Genomic DNA, 21,108 nt, shown 5'->3' with positions numbered 1-21,108 from the left:
AAATGCTTGGTGTTCAAGTGGGTAAAACTGTGAGAAGACTGCTGCTTGGTAAGTGCTAGCAGCTAGAAGATACATAGGCTAACAGCTAGCAAGCTAACGACTTGGTAACTCAATAGTAGGAAATGTTAAAGTATAAGAAAAAGGTGACCGTTGGTTGGGACCCTCCGTATTTTACTCATACATATTATAAAACGACAAGCTTGGCGCTTCATATCGCCAACCTTCCGGCATTGGAAATTTATTGCTGCTGTTGCTGTTTTCCTCATTATCAATTGATCGGACAGCAAAAACTAAAGAGATTAACTGTCCTTTAGTCCCTATCCTGTTTTGTAAAAGACAAACATCGGTCCAGCTAGAACAGCAGCATAAAACGGCCTAACTCCCAAGTGTAAGTTCCTATCTGCATATGCGTTGAATTGTGCTTTACAGGTCAGTTATTTACTTTACACCAAGTTATTGCGCTGCAGCATCTCTTTTGTTTGCATCTGCTTTCTCATGAGATCGCGTGAGATCACGTGAGATGGCGCACGGCTCTCTGATTGCTCCCTCTGGTGCAGTAAACTTTACAGTATCCTGTAGTGTGTGATGCACCATTACTTTCAAATCTTGTAGTGTGTGTGTATGTTTTAAATTAGACAGAAGATCATCTGTGAAGTTGTGTTGTGAAACTCTACCCCTTGATGCTGGATAGGTAGTGGACCCAAGGTTCAAAATCAGTGAAAGCAAACAAAAGCTACTTTTTAGATAATATATTAGAAAATAGTGCTGCCTTAAAGTCTTATTGAAGTTAAAGTTAAAGTCAAGCTACATGCCCATTCTTCTTAACTAATGCAAAGTAATGGATGGTGATACTGTAAACTGAAACATACAGTTTCACACTTCCGACTGTGCATATCACTTCCCCTTCCTCTTTGTGTTTATAAAAGGCCTATAAATAGTGTTCATACACACACATGCCTTGCACTTTTTAAGGTTTAATTGCTTTAAATCTGTTGATCTGAATAGATTCACAAGATTGTTTATTTTTTTCATTTGACAGCAACAAATGTCTGTGGACACACATTAGATTTTTCAAACTGCTCCCACATAAGCCTTTGAATCTGCCCTCAAAAGACATTTTAGATTTCCTTCGGTGTTTTGGGTTTGTCCCCTATTTGTGTATTTGCGTGCCAACCACAGAATGATGAAAATAGATGGAAACAGAAGTGAGAAAGGGCGAGCGAAGCTCAGATGAAAGAGAGCTGTCTTTCTCTGAGTCTGTGCCACGGTGTCTGGCTGTGTTCGCACACACTCTGCTCCCCGGAGAAACTCAGGATTTAGAGGTCCAGTGTCACTAGAGGATGTCATTCAAAGACATTTCATGCTAAGACATTTTTGCCTCTTGTTGGAGATAGAAGGGTTGATTTATTTCTTCTCGACACAGAGGGAGAAGTGTGTAGAAAACGAGAGGATGGAAGCTGTCTGGAGCCTGAAGGGGCGACTGAAACGTTGAGAGGGAAACAGGATGAGAGAGAGATAGTTGGCATGGTGATGAGCTGACTGTTTTCACTTGTTTCTTCTCACGATGTAGAAAAAGACGGTCTAAAACTGAGATTTCCTCCTTACATGGCGGAAGGCTGTAATCATGTTTCAGTGCAATACATATCTGTGAGCGTTGTAGAGCACAAACTCAATATTCCATTATTTAATAAGGGTTAAGTAACAGCCCTGAAAGAGTCACAGAGATGAAATTTCAACTGGACTGCTCATTCATTGTTGAACTGATAATGGTGATGATAAAATATTTTAGAAATAGCTTAAAGGTTAAGCCGCATTCTGCATTCTCATAGCGCCCATCGTCCTTTGACAAAGGCTTATTCATGCATTCATGCTTTAACAAACTGCAGTAAAAAAAAAAAAATATTTGCAAAAATAACGATATTATAAAAAGTAAAATATATAAAAAGTGAAAGTTGGTCTGGGGTCACTCAGTTGGGAACTGATAATGTCCCAGTGAAGATCTACGGATTGTTTGGGTGGCCTACATGCAGTGATAGTAATCTGAGCTCTGTGGACCTGAATGTGTTTACAACGAAATGGTTCTAATTGAATATAGGATTTCGTTGTTTTTTTCTGAATCAGTTGAAACTCATCCCTTATAAAATCCATATAGCGCGTTATTCAGACTAACAAAGACTAGAAACAGACCTGAAATTGCATCATCTGCATGAGGTTGCCAGCAAGAATTAGTCTGCGGCATAACTCACTGTATTTTAAGAAAGGAAATAAATGTATTAATTAGTTAGTTAGAGAAGGGATGGTGCATATGTTTTGTTAGCATAAACTAGCTTACTCTCTAAAATGCAGCTATATTTGAGGGCGATTTCATAGAGCTCACTCAGTCTGCAACGAACACTTGTTTTCATTATCACTCATTTTTCTATTAGACTATTAATATTATTAATATTAGTTAATCATGAGTCTATTAAATTTTTACAAAATAGTGAAAAATGCCCTGCGGAGCCTATCAGATATTGGTTGGTTGGTTTATGTATTAGACATATATATACCAAATGTCACTGTAACCAAACAAAGTTATTGGTTACGCAATTCAAGAAAGCATATGCCAATTATGACACAAAATGAACACAAATGTCTAATAGAGTGAAACAGCGAAGTGATGGTCAGCTTCTTCATTGTGTCACCAAAATGCTTCACTATATACATCTATTTAATGAGTGGACAGACAAGGATGTAAACTGTTTATAGTTCATTTTGTTCAAAACATGCTTTAATCAGCATTAAATCATTTTTAAAATAGATCCAGAATATCATCTGTTGTCATTTGATTCCTGTCATTATTAGTCTGCAGTTTTACTTTAAAATCTTTTTCAAACATTGAAAATCTCATAGCTTCAAATACAGTTTTGTTTCTTTTATTTATTTTTTTCACATAATGTTGCGCAGTTTAAAATATGCAGTGTTTCAAGTCTGTGCAGTGTACCATCATGTTCGAGCAGTGTCAGCATCATTAAAGATAAGAATATCACTCATTTAGCAATTGTTTTAAGCACTTCCTGTTCAATTATAGAAGGCTGTACCGCAGACGGAGGTTGAAACCTCACAACGTGCTTCATTTATTGATGTGAAACTAGACTATTACAGTATGACTGTAAAGCAAAAAAGTACCAGTCTCACTAACAAGATGTGTAGTGTTGGGGCAGTTGATGATCGTGCACTTCACGTAACAGCCAAATGTGTACTTTCCTCATGTTTCCAGGCTGCTGAGAGAGCAGTGGATCAGAGCCAAGTACGAAAGGAACGAGTTTGAGTTCATCGAGAAGCAGGAGCCTTACTCTGCAGGTACGTTCATACTGATTAGGAAACATTTGTGGTATGAGGTAAACCCTCATCGGTTTATATGTTCCTCATTGGCCAAACACCACCTAAGATGATTTGTTTGAATTTGTCCCTCCTCTGAGTCGGTGAAATCTTTTTATGATCAATTCTTTATTGAGATAAAGAGAAAGTACAACATACAAACACAAACACTGTTTTTAACACCCACACCCCATAGGTGACAGAAACTAGCACCCCAACCCTAGGTTTCTCTGCACTCACATATGACACACTTTTTACGATCTATCATGTTGTACTCTGTCCTTCACCAGTCTATGAGCTACCTCCAACTCCCGTAGAGTTTTAAGGCTGGCTCTATGTATTCGGGCAACAGAACACTCCATCAAAACTATTTTAAGAAAGGTGTTGGCCCACTGTTGCAAGGAATGTGGTGGTTGCCATCTCAGGGCCAACACTTTTTTGGCAGCAGTGAGACCAGCCCATAGAATACGTCTCTGTTGGAGGGACAGATCTAGAGGGAAGTCGTCATTAAGTCGAAGCAACAGCGGCGAGAGTGGGACCCCAACTCCAAGTATGTCGCTTAAAGTATGACAAAGTTTTTCCCAGAATTCGGGCACCCACCCCTGGGTATTCCCAGTATGCATAAAGGACCCCAGGACACCTAATGAACATAGTTCACAGTTGGGAGATGAAATGCTTTTCATAGAACGCTGCTTTCTAGGTGTAAAGTGCATCCTATTGATAAATTTGGGGTATATAGCAGATGGATTATCAATTTTTTCCATATTTTGCCCCAACAAACATCTTAATTTTTTGCAGAAAGATCCCTATGCCTTGTAGCTTCCACCGGCATTGACTTGTTAGGGTCAAGTCTTGTGAAATCTCCCAATGCTATCTCAATATAATATATCCCCGAGTGCTATACACTTGAACAAACTTCACAGTCAAGTAAGATGGCTGTCTGAGACGACCTGCCTGAGATACCTGAGATACTTGAAAGCAAAACGAATCAAGCCTCAAGTCTTTTGACCGGATAACATCCAAAAACAAAATCTGACAGCATCAGCCAGGCCTTTCATGAATATTTAATAATAGCCTGTGCACTGAAAGACTTTCCGCTTTCCAATCACAAAGTGACATTTAAAGAAATTGCATACTTTCCCGAGATGAGAAAATTGATACCGCTCATGTTTATCGCCCTCTATGAGCAAGGAAACTGTCCATCTGCACATACAATATTTGTGTGTGTCTACTGTTCAGTTTTTTGACAACCTCTCATCTGATTTACTTCACACTTGGAGAGGTTGCGTGGATGAACAGTTGTCATATTTTGGCTGAAAGTTGTTTTCTTCTTCTTCCCCTTACATGGTACCCCAGGTTGTTAGGACTCTAAAGCAATATATCCGTGAAGTTTTCCAGTCCATCCAGGTCATAGTATATCCAAAAACAAAGCTAAACCAAAGGCAACTGAGCTTGTTGGGCCATTCCATCCACTTCATCCACAACCTTTATAGGTTCGTATCTGGTCATTAACAGACCCTAGTCACCAGAGTTTCACGAGAAATATTCCTAATAAAAACCCAGTCTCCCCACTGTTCATTTCTACTTGGAGTTGCGAAACAACTTCAAGAAAACCCAACAAGTCCAGCTGGCTTTGTTTTAGCTTTCATTCTGGAGCTCCAAAGCAATGTGGCACCAGGTCTGTAGCATCACCAGACAGCTACAACGCAAGTACGTTATACTAAGTGCATTGCTCGTGGCTCAATAATGTGCAATGTCAAGTTTGAATAAGCAGTTCTTGAGAAAGCTGCGATCTCAATTGCCCTATTCCAAATAGGCACTTATACGCATGCTAATACCTTTTAAACTGTGCTAATACATGTACAGTATACAGAGGTACTGCCAAGAGACAGTTAGCTTAGCATAAAAGCTGGAAACGAGGAGGCAGCCAGCAAATGTAACACAATATACCCAACAGCGCTTATGAAGGGTTGCCTGGAGACCCTGTGAATACTACTAGCTGTTTCTCCTGCTTCCTGTTTTTAAGCTAAGCCTAGCTTAACAGACAAATACAGTGTGAGTGGTGTCAATCTTCTCACCTAACCATGCAAGAAAAAAATAATATTATTTTCTAAAATGTAGTTATTACTTTAACCCAGTCTTACCTAATACCAAGTGTTAATGAACAGCAACTGTCACTTCCACAATATGTTAATAAAAACAAACAGAGGTGTGAAATACTGTTTCTAATAGTCCCGCTGTGTTACATGTGTGCTGACAAGACAATAACAAAACAAGACAATAGCTGTAAGCTTAAGAGCTACCTATACAAGGAATAAATGAATGAGTACCGTAGAGTACAGTATCATATATACAGAATGAAAATTATTTTTACTAGAATAGATATTGATGAGTATGTTCAGTTACAAACTGGATATGCTGACTTCCTTCCTGACATGTGTCATGCTTTTTGTAGCAGTGGATGAGGAAGCCATGGTAGAAGTATAAAAACAGACACCTCCACAGATCCATCCGTGTCAAACGCACTAAATTTTCAATGAAAAAATAAAACGTGGCTGGAATGTCTTCATGCCAGGCTCGCGTCATTTACCCTTCGCTAAGCAGAACCTTGAGAACTCCTTGGATGATCATTCCCCAGCAGATGCCAGTAGCAGGAATTCAATTACCCTGAAACATCTATTGACGACTATCAAGCACTCACTTTCACCGTTCTTCTTGGAAGTGCTTTGGTATGTTTACAGCACACAAAGCATAAACAAGCTGTAACAGTGTAGCTGTCACTGCCATTAAAACAGTGACTTTGTTTTGTTGGTTTTGTGTGTGTGTGTGTGTGGCCGAGAGTAATGTGTGTGTGGGTGTGTGTGTTGGGCCCATGCAAGTGTGTCTGCTGGTATACATTTCACATCTGGTTGAATATGGTTCTCTCTGATTGGCTTGCGGTGATCTCATCTGTTTATTGTCACACACACACACACACACACGATTGTATGGCTATCTTGTTGAGGACAATCGTTGACATAATCCATTCCCTAGCCTCTTACTCTAACCATCTCAAGTGCCTGACCCCAACCCTTACCCTAACCATAACCTAATTGTAACCTTCACCCTAAATCCGAGTCTTAACCCTCAAACAAAATTGACAGTGGTCCTCAGAAAGATAGCTGTACAAGAGCACACAAAAAAGAGTGTGGTAACATGAGTCATTCTTCCATCTCTATTTGTGCATCCGTCCTCCCGTCATCACTACTAGTTAGGCGAATGGCTTGCAAACGGGCATCTGTGTTATTTGTGTGTGTGCGCGTGCAGCCGAAATTGACTATAAGCAGTAACCCGGCCTCCACAGCGGCCAACATTGATCCGATATGCAAAGGGTAGGAGGAATAAGAAGGGTGTCGGGGAAGGATACGAGGGTGGGGACAAGGAGGGCTATTGATCGATGAGGTAATGCCTGTGTAGGTGAACGTTTGATGTCAGAGAGTCACAGACTCAAAGAGAGAGAGACACACACACACACGGAGATGGAGCCGAATGAGTTCAGAGAATGAAAAGATAGAAAATAAGGGATCGATGCGAATGAAGGGGACGGAAAAGAGAGCAGCCGAGTAGAGAGAGTGTGAGCGGACATGAAAATGGCAAGGTTTAAATTTATAATGCCGGGAAAATTCTTGACTTATTTATTTTGTAACCACAGACATCGACACCACAGACTGTTCAGCGGGTCGGTCAATACAAAATTGTTGCGTCGACTGGCTCATTTCTAACAGAAATTAACCAAACCTGCACTACTTCATATTTTCACATCAACAATAGATCAAATGACTTATAGGCGGTTTGGACTTCTGTGTTAAGCTGATGCAGAGATTATGGCGACAACGCAGACCCCTACTGAGACCCTTACACAGACCCTACGCAGACCCTAGTGCCGTAACTGACGTCCATCTCCGCAGTATTCAAATTGATTGTTTTGGATCAATAAAGATGGAACACATCGAGGAGAGGTCAACTGAGGAGGTTCGGAGATACAAACGTTTGTATGACTCAACTTTGACAAGATTTCAGCGAAAGTTTCAGTCGCCATTGTTGAAAGTGAAGCAGGAAGTGGAACATGAAGCAGGAAGTAGAAACAAAAATGAACCTGACTGGCAAAAAAGACACAGCGGCAACTAGCGTTTGGGTGGTGTTTTTACAGAGCGAGCCAGACTGACAAGCACAAGTATAAATGGCTCGCAGGTTACAGTGTCTTTGACCCACAGAGGCATAAACTCCGCTTTAAAAGTTACAAGCTGCTCAGTGTTTTAGCATTTGTTCACTTATTGTATTATTTATGGCCGTCAAATGTACTGTTGTTACTGTTACAGTTTGATCAGCAAATTTTAACCTTTTTCCATCAGCAGTTTTTAACTCGAGGCTTGTGATGAACACATGGCCCGCTCCCTGTCTAGCACCAAACAAATGAATTTAGCAGCTAGCTGATGAGCATTTGTTGTCTGGCATTTAGCTGCCAAAGAGACAGATATTGCCCTCTAACGTGCTAGATCTGTAACGTCACTATATCAGCATGCGCAGCTTGTTTAGCTTCCATCAAGTAAACGTAAAAAATATTGCATTAAGTCAAAGTATATTTTTAATCTTTCAGATGTCCGCCTCCACTCAGTGTAATGCAGGTAAATGTAATTTAGTTTTAATCTTAAATGAATGAATGTATAATGTGAATTTACAGAAACCTGATCCACACTGGCTGAACGACCTAGTGACCTCGCAGTGAACTGTTTTAGATTCCAAGAAAAACACTGACAGATGTTTGTTTTAGTCCTCTGAGCAAACTCAAACTTCTTTGTGTCTTCTTTCCATTGTACTGGAATATTAAAAGCTAAGCAACTAAAACTACCTGCATGATTAGATACCTCTGCAGGTGAAATGAAACTGTAGGAATGACAGTTTATTTGACAATTAGCGCTCATTATAAAACCTTCATTAACACTCATGGCTAAAATGTAAATGAGTCACTTGTTTGCAGCTTCCCCCGGTAGTGCTTAGACATCTTCCACGCGTTCAAGCCACAGAAATAGATCCGGATTAAGCAGAAAACACTTCACAGCGTGACAGAAATAGAAGATAAAAGACAGAGAAGGAGGCGGTGTGGGCAAGGAAGTTTACCAAAATAGGCCAAAGACAGCGAAGAAGAAATTACAGACTATAAATAGACCGGCATGTCATTAACATGGAAAAGGATGCTTGATGGACAGGGACAATAAGATCTTCTCGTGTGGTGACTCATGCTGCATTTCCTGCTATATTCTCCCATCTTGATTGTGCCTTCTTCAACTATTCCCCTTTTCTCCCCTTCAAATAATCTTTGATCTCAACTTATCCGAAGTATCGTCTCACTATTACTGTTGCAAATGCGTCCTCTGTTTGATCTCATGTCTCCAGCCTAACAAACCACACGTTTCTTTTTTTTTTTTTTTATATCTGCCTAGGGTATCGAGAGGGGTTTCTATGGAAACGAGGACGAGACAACGGTCAGTTCCTCAGCCGAAAGTTCGTCCTGTCAGAGCGGGAGGGAGCGCTGAAATACTTCAACAAGCAAGACGTAAGCAAGATGGTGCAGTCGATTTTAGTGGGTGTTTACTGGTGCAGCGTTTCACTTTGCTAAAAGCCAACAGTACCCGGGATGAGGAGAATTTTAACTTGTTTCTCTGTCTCCCTCAAGGCCAGGGATCCTAAGGCAACTATGAAAATCGAAACCCTCAATGCCACCTTCCAGCCGGCCAAGATCGGCAACCCCTGCGGCCTGCAGATCACCTACCTGAAAGACAACAGCACAAGGAACATCTTTGTTTACCACAGTGATGCTAAGGTACGCTGCCACACACTTACAGTATCTGCACGCATTCACACTTTCTGTAGATTTTAAAAAACTGCTATGTGCAAATTATGGAACACTAGTAGAGCATTGGTAGTATAATATGCATGGTTTCTGTTTAAATACACTTCATTATTAATTTCCCCTTGGAATTTTTCCAGTGCAGCTCATTTATACATTCAGAAGCTTCTGAAGAAAGAGTGCAGTGAGTCATTTTGTGACTCCAGGACAGTGACTGTGAGGGTAAAAATTTGATTATGCTTAGATTCTAAGAATTGTCTATTTTAAAGTCAGAGGGCTTTGTTAAAAAAAAAGCTGTCAGAGAAGTGATAGCTACAGTTCTGACACCCTCAAAGCTGAGAGTCATGACACTTGTATACAGAGTGTCATCTGAAAGCCAGTGTGCTGAAGAACAAAGTCAGAACATGAGAAAACATGATCGACTTATACTTCCTTTCACTTTCTGTCTGTCACATTCTGTGAATTCCTGCCACTGTTACTGCTGATTTAGCACAGTGCACACTTTTTATTTTATTTTATATAACTGACCCTTTGTTGACCCTCTGATTGCCCTGGTCACTCACTAACTAAAGGGCCCCTAGCATGGTTACCATTGCTATAAATAAACGAGGTGTCAAAATGAGTGAGAACAGGAAAAATTAAGGACAGGAAATGGTTCAAATGTGTTCACGGGCTACTTAAACAGCCACTTACGATATCCAGAACACAGTCCCGGAGCGTTTTTTAGTCCTTTCTCTGAACTGGAAATAAATACCGAGATATGTTGCCTCTTGATTCGGCTATGTGGACGACCACACTGGCGGTTCAACACACGCTATTGTTGGCAAAATACCTACATATGTTACATGTACATTTTACCCACCGGTACATGAGAAGCTCTGCCCAGTAATACTCCCATTGGCCATGAGGCTTCTCTTTTTTCTCATGGGTCGATATATTTAGCATTTATTATGTAGCTGTGAAAGTCATGTCATCTACATAACTCTCCACAGCATCTCGATGTTCCTTTTGCCTACACTTAGGATATTTTAGACCCCTCTCTCCAGAAATGCTGCCTAATAGAGTCTAGAGCTAGCATGGAGGCAAAGCAGCTAACGTTAGCAACCATGCTAACATAGGGAGACATTGGCTAATGTCCGTCAAGTTTCAGTTTTTGTGTAGGGTTCTTCCGCTGTACACACACTTTTCTTCCCACATTGTTGAAGAATCAGAGTGGAGACTTTATGTAAAGGTTTTCAGTGTTTCTCTCTGGGTATAGAGCCCTAGCATGGCTATGGTTTGGCTAACCTAGCAACAGTAACACAGGAAGTCAAAAACGCTTCTTTCATTCTGTTTTATCCTTGGATCGGCAACAAAGCAGAAGTAAAAGTGTGTTGTTGAATTTGTGAAATCACCGGCAAATCTTTAGATTATCTGAAAACCATTTTATTTTATAGGTCCCATAGTTTCCATGTAATTTTATGTAGTTTCTTAGCAGTGATGCGGAAAATAGAGCAAAGGAGTGAAGGAGGTACTCCACTGATTTATTACAGTTGCACAATTTCCAAAGAATTTCCTCAAAATAAATCTTTAAATGCCTCTGAGTGGAAACCGCAAACTAAGAGCCATCTGAAGATCAGTAAATCATCATTCATTCTTGTTGAATTGTCTTTTATATATATTTATTGGGTTTTGTACTTGGCTAATAATGATTTTGCACAGTTAGGTAAATTGCTGCAGCGAAGAGACAATCAATATTACACCAGCAGCTACTTGTAGTTTAGAAACATTTGCAAAAACACACAAATAATTTAATTAGATGTTCTTGTTGTACTTAAAGGAGAATTATGGATGCTTAAAAACTAAAAGCCTGCACTCATTCTCCAATTGAACCTTCTTCATTCTGACTTTAAATTGAATTTTTTTTTTTTTTACTGCTGAGCCTCATGATGTGGCTACATCCGTGGGATTTATGACTAAAATAGAAGCAGGAAGAGACTTAATCAAAAATGAGAAGATTAAAGAGAAGAAAGCCACGGATATTAATAGCCTTTCAGTGGACTGAAAAGAAAAGAGTTAGAGGGAGCACTGCCCCCTCTGCTGGTTGAGAAATGTCACTTCAAGGCTGGGGCAGGAAGGGGTTCACTGGGTTTACTTGGAGTCGCTTTCACTCTCTCGTTTTGTGGTGGAGTTATTGACAGCTCTGCAGCATCCAGACAGCACAGATACCTCTGACTACACCTATACTGTTTGTGAAAGATACGTTCACTGGAATCCGGACAAAAGAAAACCATAAACTGTATTTGTTCACAATACAAAATAAGCACTTTTGTAGATCATACGTCTAGGAGGACATGTTGCCACTGAGAGCATTTGTTTTTCTTCACAGGAGATGGTCGACTGGTTCAATGCCATCAGAGCGGCCAGGTTCCACTACCTGCAGGTGGCCTTCCCTGGAGCGAGTGATGAAGAGGTGAAGTATTTGCATGAATGTCTCTTATTGATTGTTAAACACACTGCTCTCATTGGCTGACCGTGGTGCTTTAAGGCTGTTTGGGGGCCAGCAGCTGTTTTATAATCCTGAGAACAAGTGTGATGTTTAATATTTTATGCGCGCTCTTATTTTGACATGGTACTCTCTCTCTCTCTCTCTCTCTCTCTCTCTCTTTTTTTTGGATCCAGCTTGTACCAAAGCTGACCCGAAACTTTATGAAGGAAGGCTTCATGGAGAAAACAGGTCCAAAGGTTTGTGCTGTAGGGGCGAGATATTGGGGATTTATAGGATCAATCACCTCTTTCAAACCTGCATGATGCATCGTCTATTGGCACGTTGTAAACTGTCAGCAGGTGTGAGCTTTTCAAGTTGTATCACTTTCAGTACAGTGTTTAGAGGCCTGAAATGGTACATGCATATGATGTTTCAGAAAAATAATAATTTCACAAGGCACTGAGTAATGCCTGAGCCAAGGTTTCCTGTGCAATGATAAGAATATGCAACATTTAAGCTCATTTAATAGTGGACACTTTGATCTGCTGTTGATTCCAATGTCACAGTTTGAATGGAAGTGCTTCCTTAAGGTCCACATAGCTTGAGTTGAATTTCAGAGTTTTTCAGGACCTCCGCAGCTCTAATATATAGAAACTTTGGCTTAAAATACCCGACTTAAATTATATCACGAAATACCCAAAGACCCACTGTGTAAGTAAATATATATCCAGTCTGCTGGCCATAGAATGTAAACGATGTAAATTAACGTAATCCATCTTCAGCCCTGTCCCCTCAACCTCCCAGCATCAAGCTGATGCACTGCTGAATGTCTAATTAATAATCTATATTTACCCTAAAGAATCTCCACATCTCCCATCCTGCCCTACTGCTAGTGTGCTAGCTAGCATAGCAGCAGCTCTGACCACTTGCTATGTTACTGTATATGTCAGTCTAACAGGCCAAAACACCTCAGTGGAGAGAATGCCTCTCATTAGTGCACTCCTCTTGGCTTCTTGTCAATAATTCCAAGTTTTGGGTTTATTGTTGGTGCGACTCTTTGGCAAGGCGTCTATGCAGCTGACAGGACCATTTTCCCTAAATAACATGTGTTTGTTGATGAGAGCTCCCTGTAGATTATGTTTTGCCGTCTGTTTTGTAATCCCACTATCTGTCTTGCTTTGCCACAGCACACAGAGGGCTTCAAGAAGAGGTGGTTTACAATGGACGACAGGCGACTCATGTATTTCAAAGACCCTCTGGTAAGAAGAACTTTTGGTGTGGTTGATTTGTCCGTTGCTCACCTTGTTTTCTCACGACTTCCGCGTGTCCCACTCTCCGTCCCCCCAGGACGCCTACGCCCGAGGTGAGGTGTTCATCGGCAGCAAAGAGAACAGTTACACCGTCCTGGCCGGCCTGCCCCCGTCCACGCAGGGCTACCACTGGAACCACGGCATCACCATCGTCACGCCGGACAGGAAGTTCCTCTTTGCCTGCGAGACCGAGGCCGAGCAGCGGGACTGGATCGCTGCTTTCCAGAGGGTCATCAATCGACCAATGAGGCCGCAGGAGTATGCAGGTCATTAATCAGAACATCTGAGCCGTGATTCGAATTGAAATAGCTCCACCCAGAAAAACAAAGCAATGAGACATGCTGCTTTTACAAATTTCTTTTTTCTTCTGCAGTATCTCTTAACAGTAAAAGACCACTTCAACAACAATCTGCATTTGCACATATAACCCTTGCAATACTATATAAGAATGTACATTTACATTGCAATCAGCACAAGCCAGTGATATTAAATCATATTTAACACAGTCTACGTTGATTACTATTAAATATAGCAAACAGCCTCATTCCCTATTAGGCCAACACAGAATAAATCTTAACGTTTGTGATGAATTGTATCAGTAGAAAATAGCTTAAAATTACCTCTTTATTCATAGTTTAAAATATTAATGTGAAATTGTACAAGTTGTGGTTATTATTTTAAAGATAAGTTAATTAAATGATCAGTCAATTGAAAAAACAATCCATAGATTAATTGACTAACTGAAGAAAAAAAGAAACTACTACAGAAAAATACATTAATCAATAGCAAAAAAAAAATAATCATTTTTCTGCAGCCAGTAAGTACATTCTAAATGTAAATCTGGCTTTTTTAGTGACATTATTTTCCTTGGAAACCTCCAGAATAATGTCAAACATATACATGTAAATATACGTGCAATAATGTCAAGAAATATGCAATTAAAACATATTTATAAGCAGAATATTCTGTATTCCATGGTAATAAATACTAATCTTTCCATTAACAGAGGTCTTAATAATTGGCTTCACTTTTATTTTATTTTTAGGTAAATTACTACAGAGTCAGTCCATTTCTGTTGAGTAAGCCCCAGCCAACTAAACTAAATCGGACAAATACAATTTGTCTACAGAGACTTGTGCCGGGACTGATTTCTATGCCGCTAACATACTGAAAAGAAGCCTCTGGAAAAAGGCTGGTTCTGATATAAAACCACACAGCACCCTGGGGATCCGACAAATATGTGTTGAATTAAAAAAACAAAAACAAAGAAAAAAACTCGAATATTTAACTCGAACACATCCTGGCTCCCAGCATCTTCAATACAAAAGAATTAGAATCTGTGCATTGATAGAAACCACATTTCACTGAACTCTGCCTCGTTGTATGTGTTTGTCTCTGCAGTGGAGGCCCATTTTAAACACAAGCCTTGAAGCCTGCAGGAAGCCAAAGCTGAAGTGGACCGGCCCAGTCTCGTTCAGATCAGAGGTAGCTCCGGTGTGCGACCACAGACCGTGGAGGGAGGTGGTGGGGTGGATGGGGGGGGGGGGGGGGGGGGTCATGAGGGGACAGGGGTTAAAAAAAAAAAAAAAAAAAAAGAGAGACATGAAGATGAATAAAATGACAGAGGGACTCCAGTATGTGTAGAATACTTAAAACTCTAATGGGACTCAAGGCCCCATGTGGGGGAATCCGGGCCGAAAGGGTAGAAGATGTCATCACTACTGCGCCTACCAACCTCATGCTGTACATTATCATGCCAGACACCCCTCCTTTCCTTAGCCATGTGGACCCCTTCCCTTGCAACAAATTCCCCTTCCGAGGATTTCGTCTTGTGAATGGTTCATTCTTCCTGTAATCTATTGTAATTATGTAATCTAGGGTGGTGTCACTGCTGAACAAAGACAATGCATTGTTAATTTATTGAATGTACAGTTTTGATGACAGTGGCTTACCGTGTGCGTGCGTGGAATTGTGACATTTTCATTGAGGACACTGTGAGGTTGAACCTCTGGCGCTGAGACCCTGCTAAAGCTGAATCTACAAAGTGCAGTTAACAACAAATATGCATAAAAACACACACACACAAACTCTCAGTGAACACCGCCGCTGTTAACGTAGCCTGATGGGCATCCAGGCAGGGTTCTTTTAAAACCTCAATCTGACAACTGTTCTCTTTATTTATTTGTACTGGTGAACATACTGAGTCATTGTAGACAGTCATTGCTGCTTTCAAGGATTGTATTGTGACGGGATTGTAATTTATATAACACTTCTACAGCTACATTGATTTTCTGTTTCTTGTTTTAAAGACACGTCGTTGGGTTGGACCTTAAATCACAGTGGTAGTTTGTTTCATTATAAATCATCAATACAGATGAACCTCAAACCAAGTGTTTGGATTGTCCGCAGTGTTTACTCGTCTCTGTCTTCTTTGTGCCGCTAACCCCACACATAGTGAGATTCTGATTAAAATAATGGTGAATGCTGTGTTCATGTACGACTGGGTCACAAAGAGTAAGAAGTTTTCAGGACATTCGACAACACAGGTTGTCTTGAAACATACTGTCATGGTGTTGTGTTCAATATTTGTTTTCCTCAAGGCACACAACTCCCAGAATCATGTGGTCTTTTTGAGCATTGTGTCCTGCAAAGGCCATGCTATTATTTAAAGTGCATTTATGCCCAGTTTGTCCAGCAGATGGAGCTCTTTTACACATAAATGCTCCTAAGATTCACAGAAGAAGATGACAGTCTGTAGAAGAGATTAAAATCATTCCTCGCTGATTGCTTATAGGAATAGTTTGACATTTTGAGAACCCACTCACTCTGATTCAATTTTGATTAAAAGCTGTCACCACTCCAGTGTCAGTCCATTAAAACAGCGCTGATTTCGCATTGCGCTGCTGTAATACTGTCAAAATCACAGTAGACACGTTTTAGTTTTAAATAGCAAAGAATTCTTGCAGCATAACCAGATCTATCGAGTCCGGGTGCCTACATTTCCCACAATGCAACTTGACTTCACAGTTTGGCTGGAGATTTGGTTGTGCAGTAGCAGCTAGTGAAGCTAGGAGATGCTAGCTTCAAGCAGAGATATGGGGCAGAGTACAGAGATTTGGGAGGCTCATTTCTTTCTGAGTTATATCATGGAGTTTTCATACGCTCCACATTACCAATAATAGAAAGCTAAATGAGAAATCCATACCTCAGTCATGAGACTGAATATAGACTATATGAGCTAAGTAGGTTTTTCACAAACATGACTAACTAAGGTAAGGTAAAGTATTGCCTAGAAAATGTTTTTGCTGTTATAATAGTCTACTATCACAACAGCAAAAACATTTTCTTCCATGCCTTATCGGTGATATTAAGATATTAACACTATTTAGAATCTGTAATAGATGGATTTTTTGACTATTGGGGTATAATATGTGTCGTAGTGTTTCTTTTATGTAGGAAGTGTGGAATATTTTAGATAAACTGAAAGAAAGGAAAAAGAGCAACCTGCCTTTTCCATGAATGCAAAACTAAAGTGCCAAAAAAATGTCCATTTGAGGCCTTCTTCAAAAGTGAGTCAGTCTGACTCTATAACAAGTCTTCATAGTCTTCCATGTTAAAATGCCTTAAATGCCCTATTGCTATTTTTTTCATTCATGACAACTCTATGGAGGTTTGTTTTTTATATAACTCGCCATGTAAATCATTTCAAGGCTTAAAGCTAAGTATAATTAAGGCTGCTTTCAGTGACAGGTGGGTTCCTTTGCAAGATTTAGCCAATATGGCGACAGCTGCAGCCACCACGCTGAGCCTCGAAACTTCAGGAATCCTGTTGATGATGTCATGGAGGGTTCACCCATATATTTATTTATTTTTTTATAAAGCCAATGAATAAGAGATATTCCGTCCAGCCTTACAACTCAAATAAACACCCATGGGAGTAGGTGGGTCACTCGTGTTGAGAGTGGAACACCTATCATAGGAGAAAGTGTGACGTTAAAGTCTGCCGGCGTAAAAAACGTCACCTCTGCAAACTTCCTTCCACCGGCTCCAGGGATTCGTGGACATGTGGCAAAATCAATGTTGCTTCTGTCTGGCCGTCTTGTTGTCGTTGGCAACCGGGTTGTCATGGTAAACTGCTGAGACAGTGAGCCACTGAGCAGCGGCGGCCAGGTCGGTCCCGCACAGGAAGCGTTTAAAACCGGGTGGAACCTCTGCTCAGCAGCCACTGGGTTTGTCCTGAAGATAATCTGGATAATCTTAACATTTGTTAAAGGTAAAGCTGCTTCTTTACTACCTTCTGTAGAAGTTTAGCCTGGATATAATAATGTGACTTTTAAACTATTTTGATATTTCCATTCATATCTGTAACTCCGAAGTGTTTTCTATGTTATAGGTCAATGGTGTGTTTCTTGCGGTGCTTCTGGAAATCTTAGTCCAGCTGTCCTGTCCATCGGCCACGGGCCCTGATGGACAGGACAGCCGGAGCTGAGACTGTGAAATCAGCTAATCTTCTCACAGGAAACCCGGCAGGAGCAGCTGTCGGACTGGAAACAACCTGGAAATGAAACGGCAGCGGAGGACGTAAATGCCTTAAACTAAAGATTTTAGGTGATACGTCAAAGTCCTAAACATACATCATCACCCTGAAGCTCAACCAACCATGGGAAGAAACGGTCACCAGAACAAATGTTTGAATCAAGTACAAGGTGTGAAAGGTTTTGCAGTTTCATTCTTCATTTCTACATTAATTAAGAAGGAAAACACACAAGCTCTTGGTCATAACTGATGTAAAGCAGGCATTCTGGCTGAAGAATAATGATCCCTAGGGAAACATGTGGAACCAGCCAGCTCTAGTGTGGAAAAAAATTGTAAAACCTACAACACCTTTGTCTTAAATAGGTGCTACTTTCATACCAAAATGTCACTGGTTTTAATGGAACTTTTTAGAGTCCAAAGCAAGATCAGATGTCATTCTGCAGTATTTTTTTTGTTACTCGGAAGAGAGACAAATTCAAGGAAAAACGGTGAACACAACCATGAAAATAGACAAATGTAGCGACATATCGACACGAAAACAGTGCCAAACCATATCAGTCCAGGTATCATTTAACTTGCTAAGTCTTTGTCAGTCTACTTGTGAGGCCACATTTTGGTCCTCTTCAAGGCCTGCTGAGGGAAGTGTAGCTAGGCTGCTCCCAACCGGAGGGAGGACTGTGCGGGGGCTGCGCCAAGGCCAGGCTGTTGATAAGTGGCGCGGCGTAAGACCTGCGGGAGGAGTGGAAGTAGGGGTATTGATACAGACTGGCAGGGTAACCGGAGAAAGCGCTGTAGAAGCCGGAGCTCTGAAGGTCAGTGTAATCTGATTGATTGGGAGGAGACGAGGACGAGGTGGAGGAAGGGCCTGAGCCTGAGCCCAGGGAGGTGTACTCAGGTTGGTGTGATGCTGGTGGTGGTGGTAGAGGAGGAGTGGGGGAAGAGGTGGAGGAGCTGTAGTGACCCGGGCTCATCTGCTCGGTTTTTATCTGGGGTTTATGGCTGCCGACCTCAAGTGTCCCGCGGGCGTCGCGATTGGATGAGGACGGCGTTTTGGGCGTCCAGCCGGGTATGCCGTGGGAGTGACAATGACTGCCGGGTGGGATGAATGATCCGGAGGGGTGGCCGGTATCCGGCGGGGTTAGGACAGCGGTGCTGTGGCTGTTTGGAGGCAGGTACTGGTCGAACTCGTGGACATCAAACCCATCCATGGTGCCGATGACGTCTGTGCTGAGCTCTGAGATGTCCACATTGCTGAAGTCGATGTTCTGACGGTTGGGAGCAGAGCCGATGTCCACAGGGCGACGGCCCTCGTGTTTGGTCCCCACGTGCAGGTCGATTTTAGGGGTAGTAGGAGGTGTTGGGGGTCCGTGGGACTGACCTGGAAACCAAAACAAAGGAAACACAAATCTGTTTATTGCATCAACGCATAAAACAAATTAACTGCAGTACGTGGTGTAATGAAAGGTGTTTTAAACTCCAATCACCTGTCCTGTCTGGGTGGTAATGGTGGGGCACCTCTCCTGTACCCCCTAGCCTGCCCACCCCCGGATCTGTTTTATAAAGGCCCTGCTGCAGCTGCGGCTGCTGGACCAGTCCAGGTCTGCAATCTGCTTGGCCCGGTTTGGCGTTCTTGCGTCTCCGAGGCTGGTACTTGTAGTCCGGATAGTCTTTCTTGTGCTGCAGCCTCAGCCTTTCGGCCTCCTCGATGAAGGGACGCTTCTCCGTTTCAGAGAGAAGTCTGCGGAGGAGCGGCACCAGTTAGCGGAGAACGGATAAGGTCCAGCGGAAGAAAAAGGCGCTTGGACATTTCAAAATGGATTGCATGCTGCTGTGTGTTCGATACTGAACACATGTCAGTAATTCCATTAGACTAGAAGATTTTCCTGCATGCTGCCGTGGAATGTTGTAGTACCGCAGATACTGTATATAAGTACAAACATCAGGTTTTTGTCTTACCACGGCTTAGAGAGAGGCGTGAACACTGTGCTGCTTTAATGCAGGACTGTTCTGTGTATGGATTTAAATGGTTTATTCACTGAATATTCTGAATCTTGGCATAACAAAGTACCCACGTGGTGGCATTAGTAATGAACCCCCAGTGAGCAAATGATCTCAGTAAATGATATGTTCCATTTTAGACCACTTCTACTGTTTTATGGCCCATTGTATTGGGAAAGTTCTGATAAGGGAGCTTCTTATTTTTAAATAAGAGTTTGAAGTGAACTCCGACTGTGGCAGTCTTGACAACGCATGGGTGGTACATGCAAGCGCTCATTAGTTGAAAACGAAGATCCGTGAGAGTCAATACTCACCGCCAAAGTTTCCCCAGCGTCTTGCTGAGCTCAGCGTTGTGCAGATGGGGATACTGGTCGGCCAGCTTCCTCCGCGCCGCCTGCGCCCAAACCATAAACGCGTTCATCGGTCGCTTCACGTGAGGTTTAATTTTCAGCCCCTTCTCCCCATGACTGGGCATGGGCACCAGCGACCAGTCGTAACCCTTCAGGACCTGCGACACCGCGTCGCGGATGCAGGCGGGAAACCGCTCCTCCTCCGGGCTACTCTCTGGCTTGTGCGTCATCCCGGACGGGCGCGCTGCCTCATGCGCTTCGGAGCCTGTCGGAGACGTCGGGGACTCTGAGTCCGATCCGTGCTGGGACACGGAGCCTTCACTGCCCGCTGGACTGCACACATGCTCCCTCAGCGACTTGTTCTCCTCAGTCATGTTTGGGTCTAAGAATGTTGTCCTAAATTGCCGAGGAGCTCTCCAAGTGCGTAAATGCGCACAGCTCTGTGGGAAGACTTGTATGACCACGAAGACGAGTAAGATCCCAGATTTCTTGTATTGAAATTGCCATTCCCTTTCACATCCCCCTCCACAGCCAAGAAAAGTTTGCCGTGCCACTGCTGTAATATTTCAACGCCTTTTCGCACCTAACTCTCCACCCCTCTAGTCCTATTGGTTTTGGCTAAATTCGAGATTCTCCTAGATTGGCATAACGAAGCAGGAGGAGACAGAGAACGGACACAGTCAGTATTAGATTAAGAATTCGAAGGAAACTTTTAGGAGAGTTTGGAGAGTTGTAAGGTGATTATAGTTAAACCTAGGCCTTTTGTTTTTGGTTTTATTTGTCAACGCAACAATGAGACAATAACTCACATGCTTATTGCGACGACACAGCATGCTGGTGTTATGTTTATTTTTTAATACCTGCTCTGGGCTTATTAAATCTTGTCTATGCAAAAATTAAAACTGAACTAAAACTAGAATTTTGTTAAACAATAAAAACTAAATAAAATTACAATACAATGCAATACAATTCTAATGAGAGGCCCTATTTTTTATTAGGTCTGGATATTACACCACTGTCCAAGTTTTTATTTTGTGTTGTTGTAATTATTCTATAATTATTTGAAAATATATCAGTCATTTAACCACGTCCATCAGTATATCGTTTTTGCAACCCATTTTCTTTATATTGTATAGCAAATTTTCTGCATTGCTCTGTTATTTATTTATTTATTTATTTTTATTCTTGGTAAACAAATAA

At 41.6% G+C, this 21,108-nt stretch overlaps 2 protein-coding genes across 2 annotated transcripts in view; one reads left to right on the top strand and one right to left on the bottom strand.

Annotated features, from left to right (window-relative positions):
* The window catches only part of LOC311504380 (arf-GAP with dual PH domain-containing protein 1), a 32,137-nt gene extending 17,592 nt beyond the window's left edge, over nucleotides 1-14,545 (top strand). The window contains exons 4-11 of the mRNA XM_084567416.1: nucleotides 3,260-3,342; nucleotides 8,841-8,953; nucleotides 9,074-9,220; nucleotides 11,616-11,699; nucleotides 11,909-11,971; nucleotides 12,902-12,973; nucleotides 13,062-13,290; nucleotides 14,426-14,545. Coding sequence (XP_084423542.1) covers nucleotides 3,260-3,342; nucleotides 8,841-8,953; nucleotides 9,074-9,220; nucleotides 11,616-11,699; nucleotides 11,909-11,971; nucleotides 12,902-12,973; nucleotides 13,062-13,290; nucleotides 14,426-14,454 — 820 coding nt within the window. The 3' untranslated portion in view covers nucleotides 14,455-14,545. The remainder of the gene's footprint in view (nucleotides 1-3,259; nucleotides 3,343-8,840; nucleotides 8,954-9,073; nucleotides 9,221-11,615; nucleotides 11,700-11,908; nucleotides 11,972-12,901; nucleotides 12,974-13,061; nucleotides 13,291-14,425) is intronic.
* Nucleotides 14,546-17,515: 2,970 nt separating this feature from the next.
* sox8a (SRY-box transcription factor 8a) lies at nucleotides 17,516-20,360 on the bottom strand. The gene is made up of 3 exons (XM_084567934.1): nucleotides 19,873-20,360; nucleotides 19,045-19,298; nucleotides 17,516-18,938 (listed from the first exon to the last, which is right to left on the bottom strand). The coding sequence occupies exons 1-3, from the start codon at nucleotides 20,280-20,282 to the stop codon at nucleotides 18,184-18,186; spliced, it is 1,419 nt and encodes a 472-aa protein (XP_084424060.1). The 5' UTR covers nucleotides 20,283-20,360; the 3' UTR covers nucleotides 17,516-18,183.
* Between the last annotated feature and the right edge of the window lie 748 nt (nucleotides 20,361-21,108).

This window comes from Chelon labrosus (assembly GCF_963514085.1).
Source record: "Chelon labrosus genome assembly, chromosome: 19".
In the NCBI taxonomy this organism is placed as follows: Eukaryota; Metazoa; Chordata; class Actinopteri; order Mugiliformes; family Mugilidae; genus Chelon; species Chelon labrosus.
Note: the sequence above shows the minus strand (reverse complement) of the source record. Positions and strands in the feature narration are given on the sequence as shown.

Bases quoted from the DNA above. Each gene is read 5' to 3' on its own strand.
- sox8a (XM_084567934.1), bottom strand. From the start codon at position 20,282: ATGACTGAGGAGAACAAGTCGCTGAGGGAGCATGTGTGCAGTCCAGCG. The intron at 19,299-19,872 runs GTGAGTATTGAC...GCTCCTCCGCAG, and splicing joins ACGCTGGGGAAACTTTGGCG to ACTTCTCTCTGAAACGGAGA. The intron at 18,939-19,044 runs GTGATTGGAGTT...TTTGGTTTCCAG, and splicing joins TTACCACCCAGACAGGACAG to GTCAGTCCCACGGACCCCCA.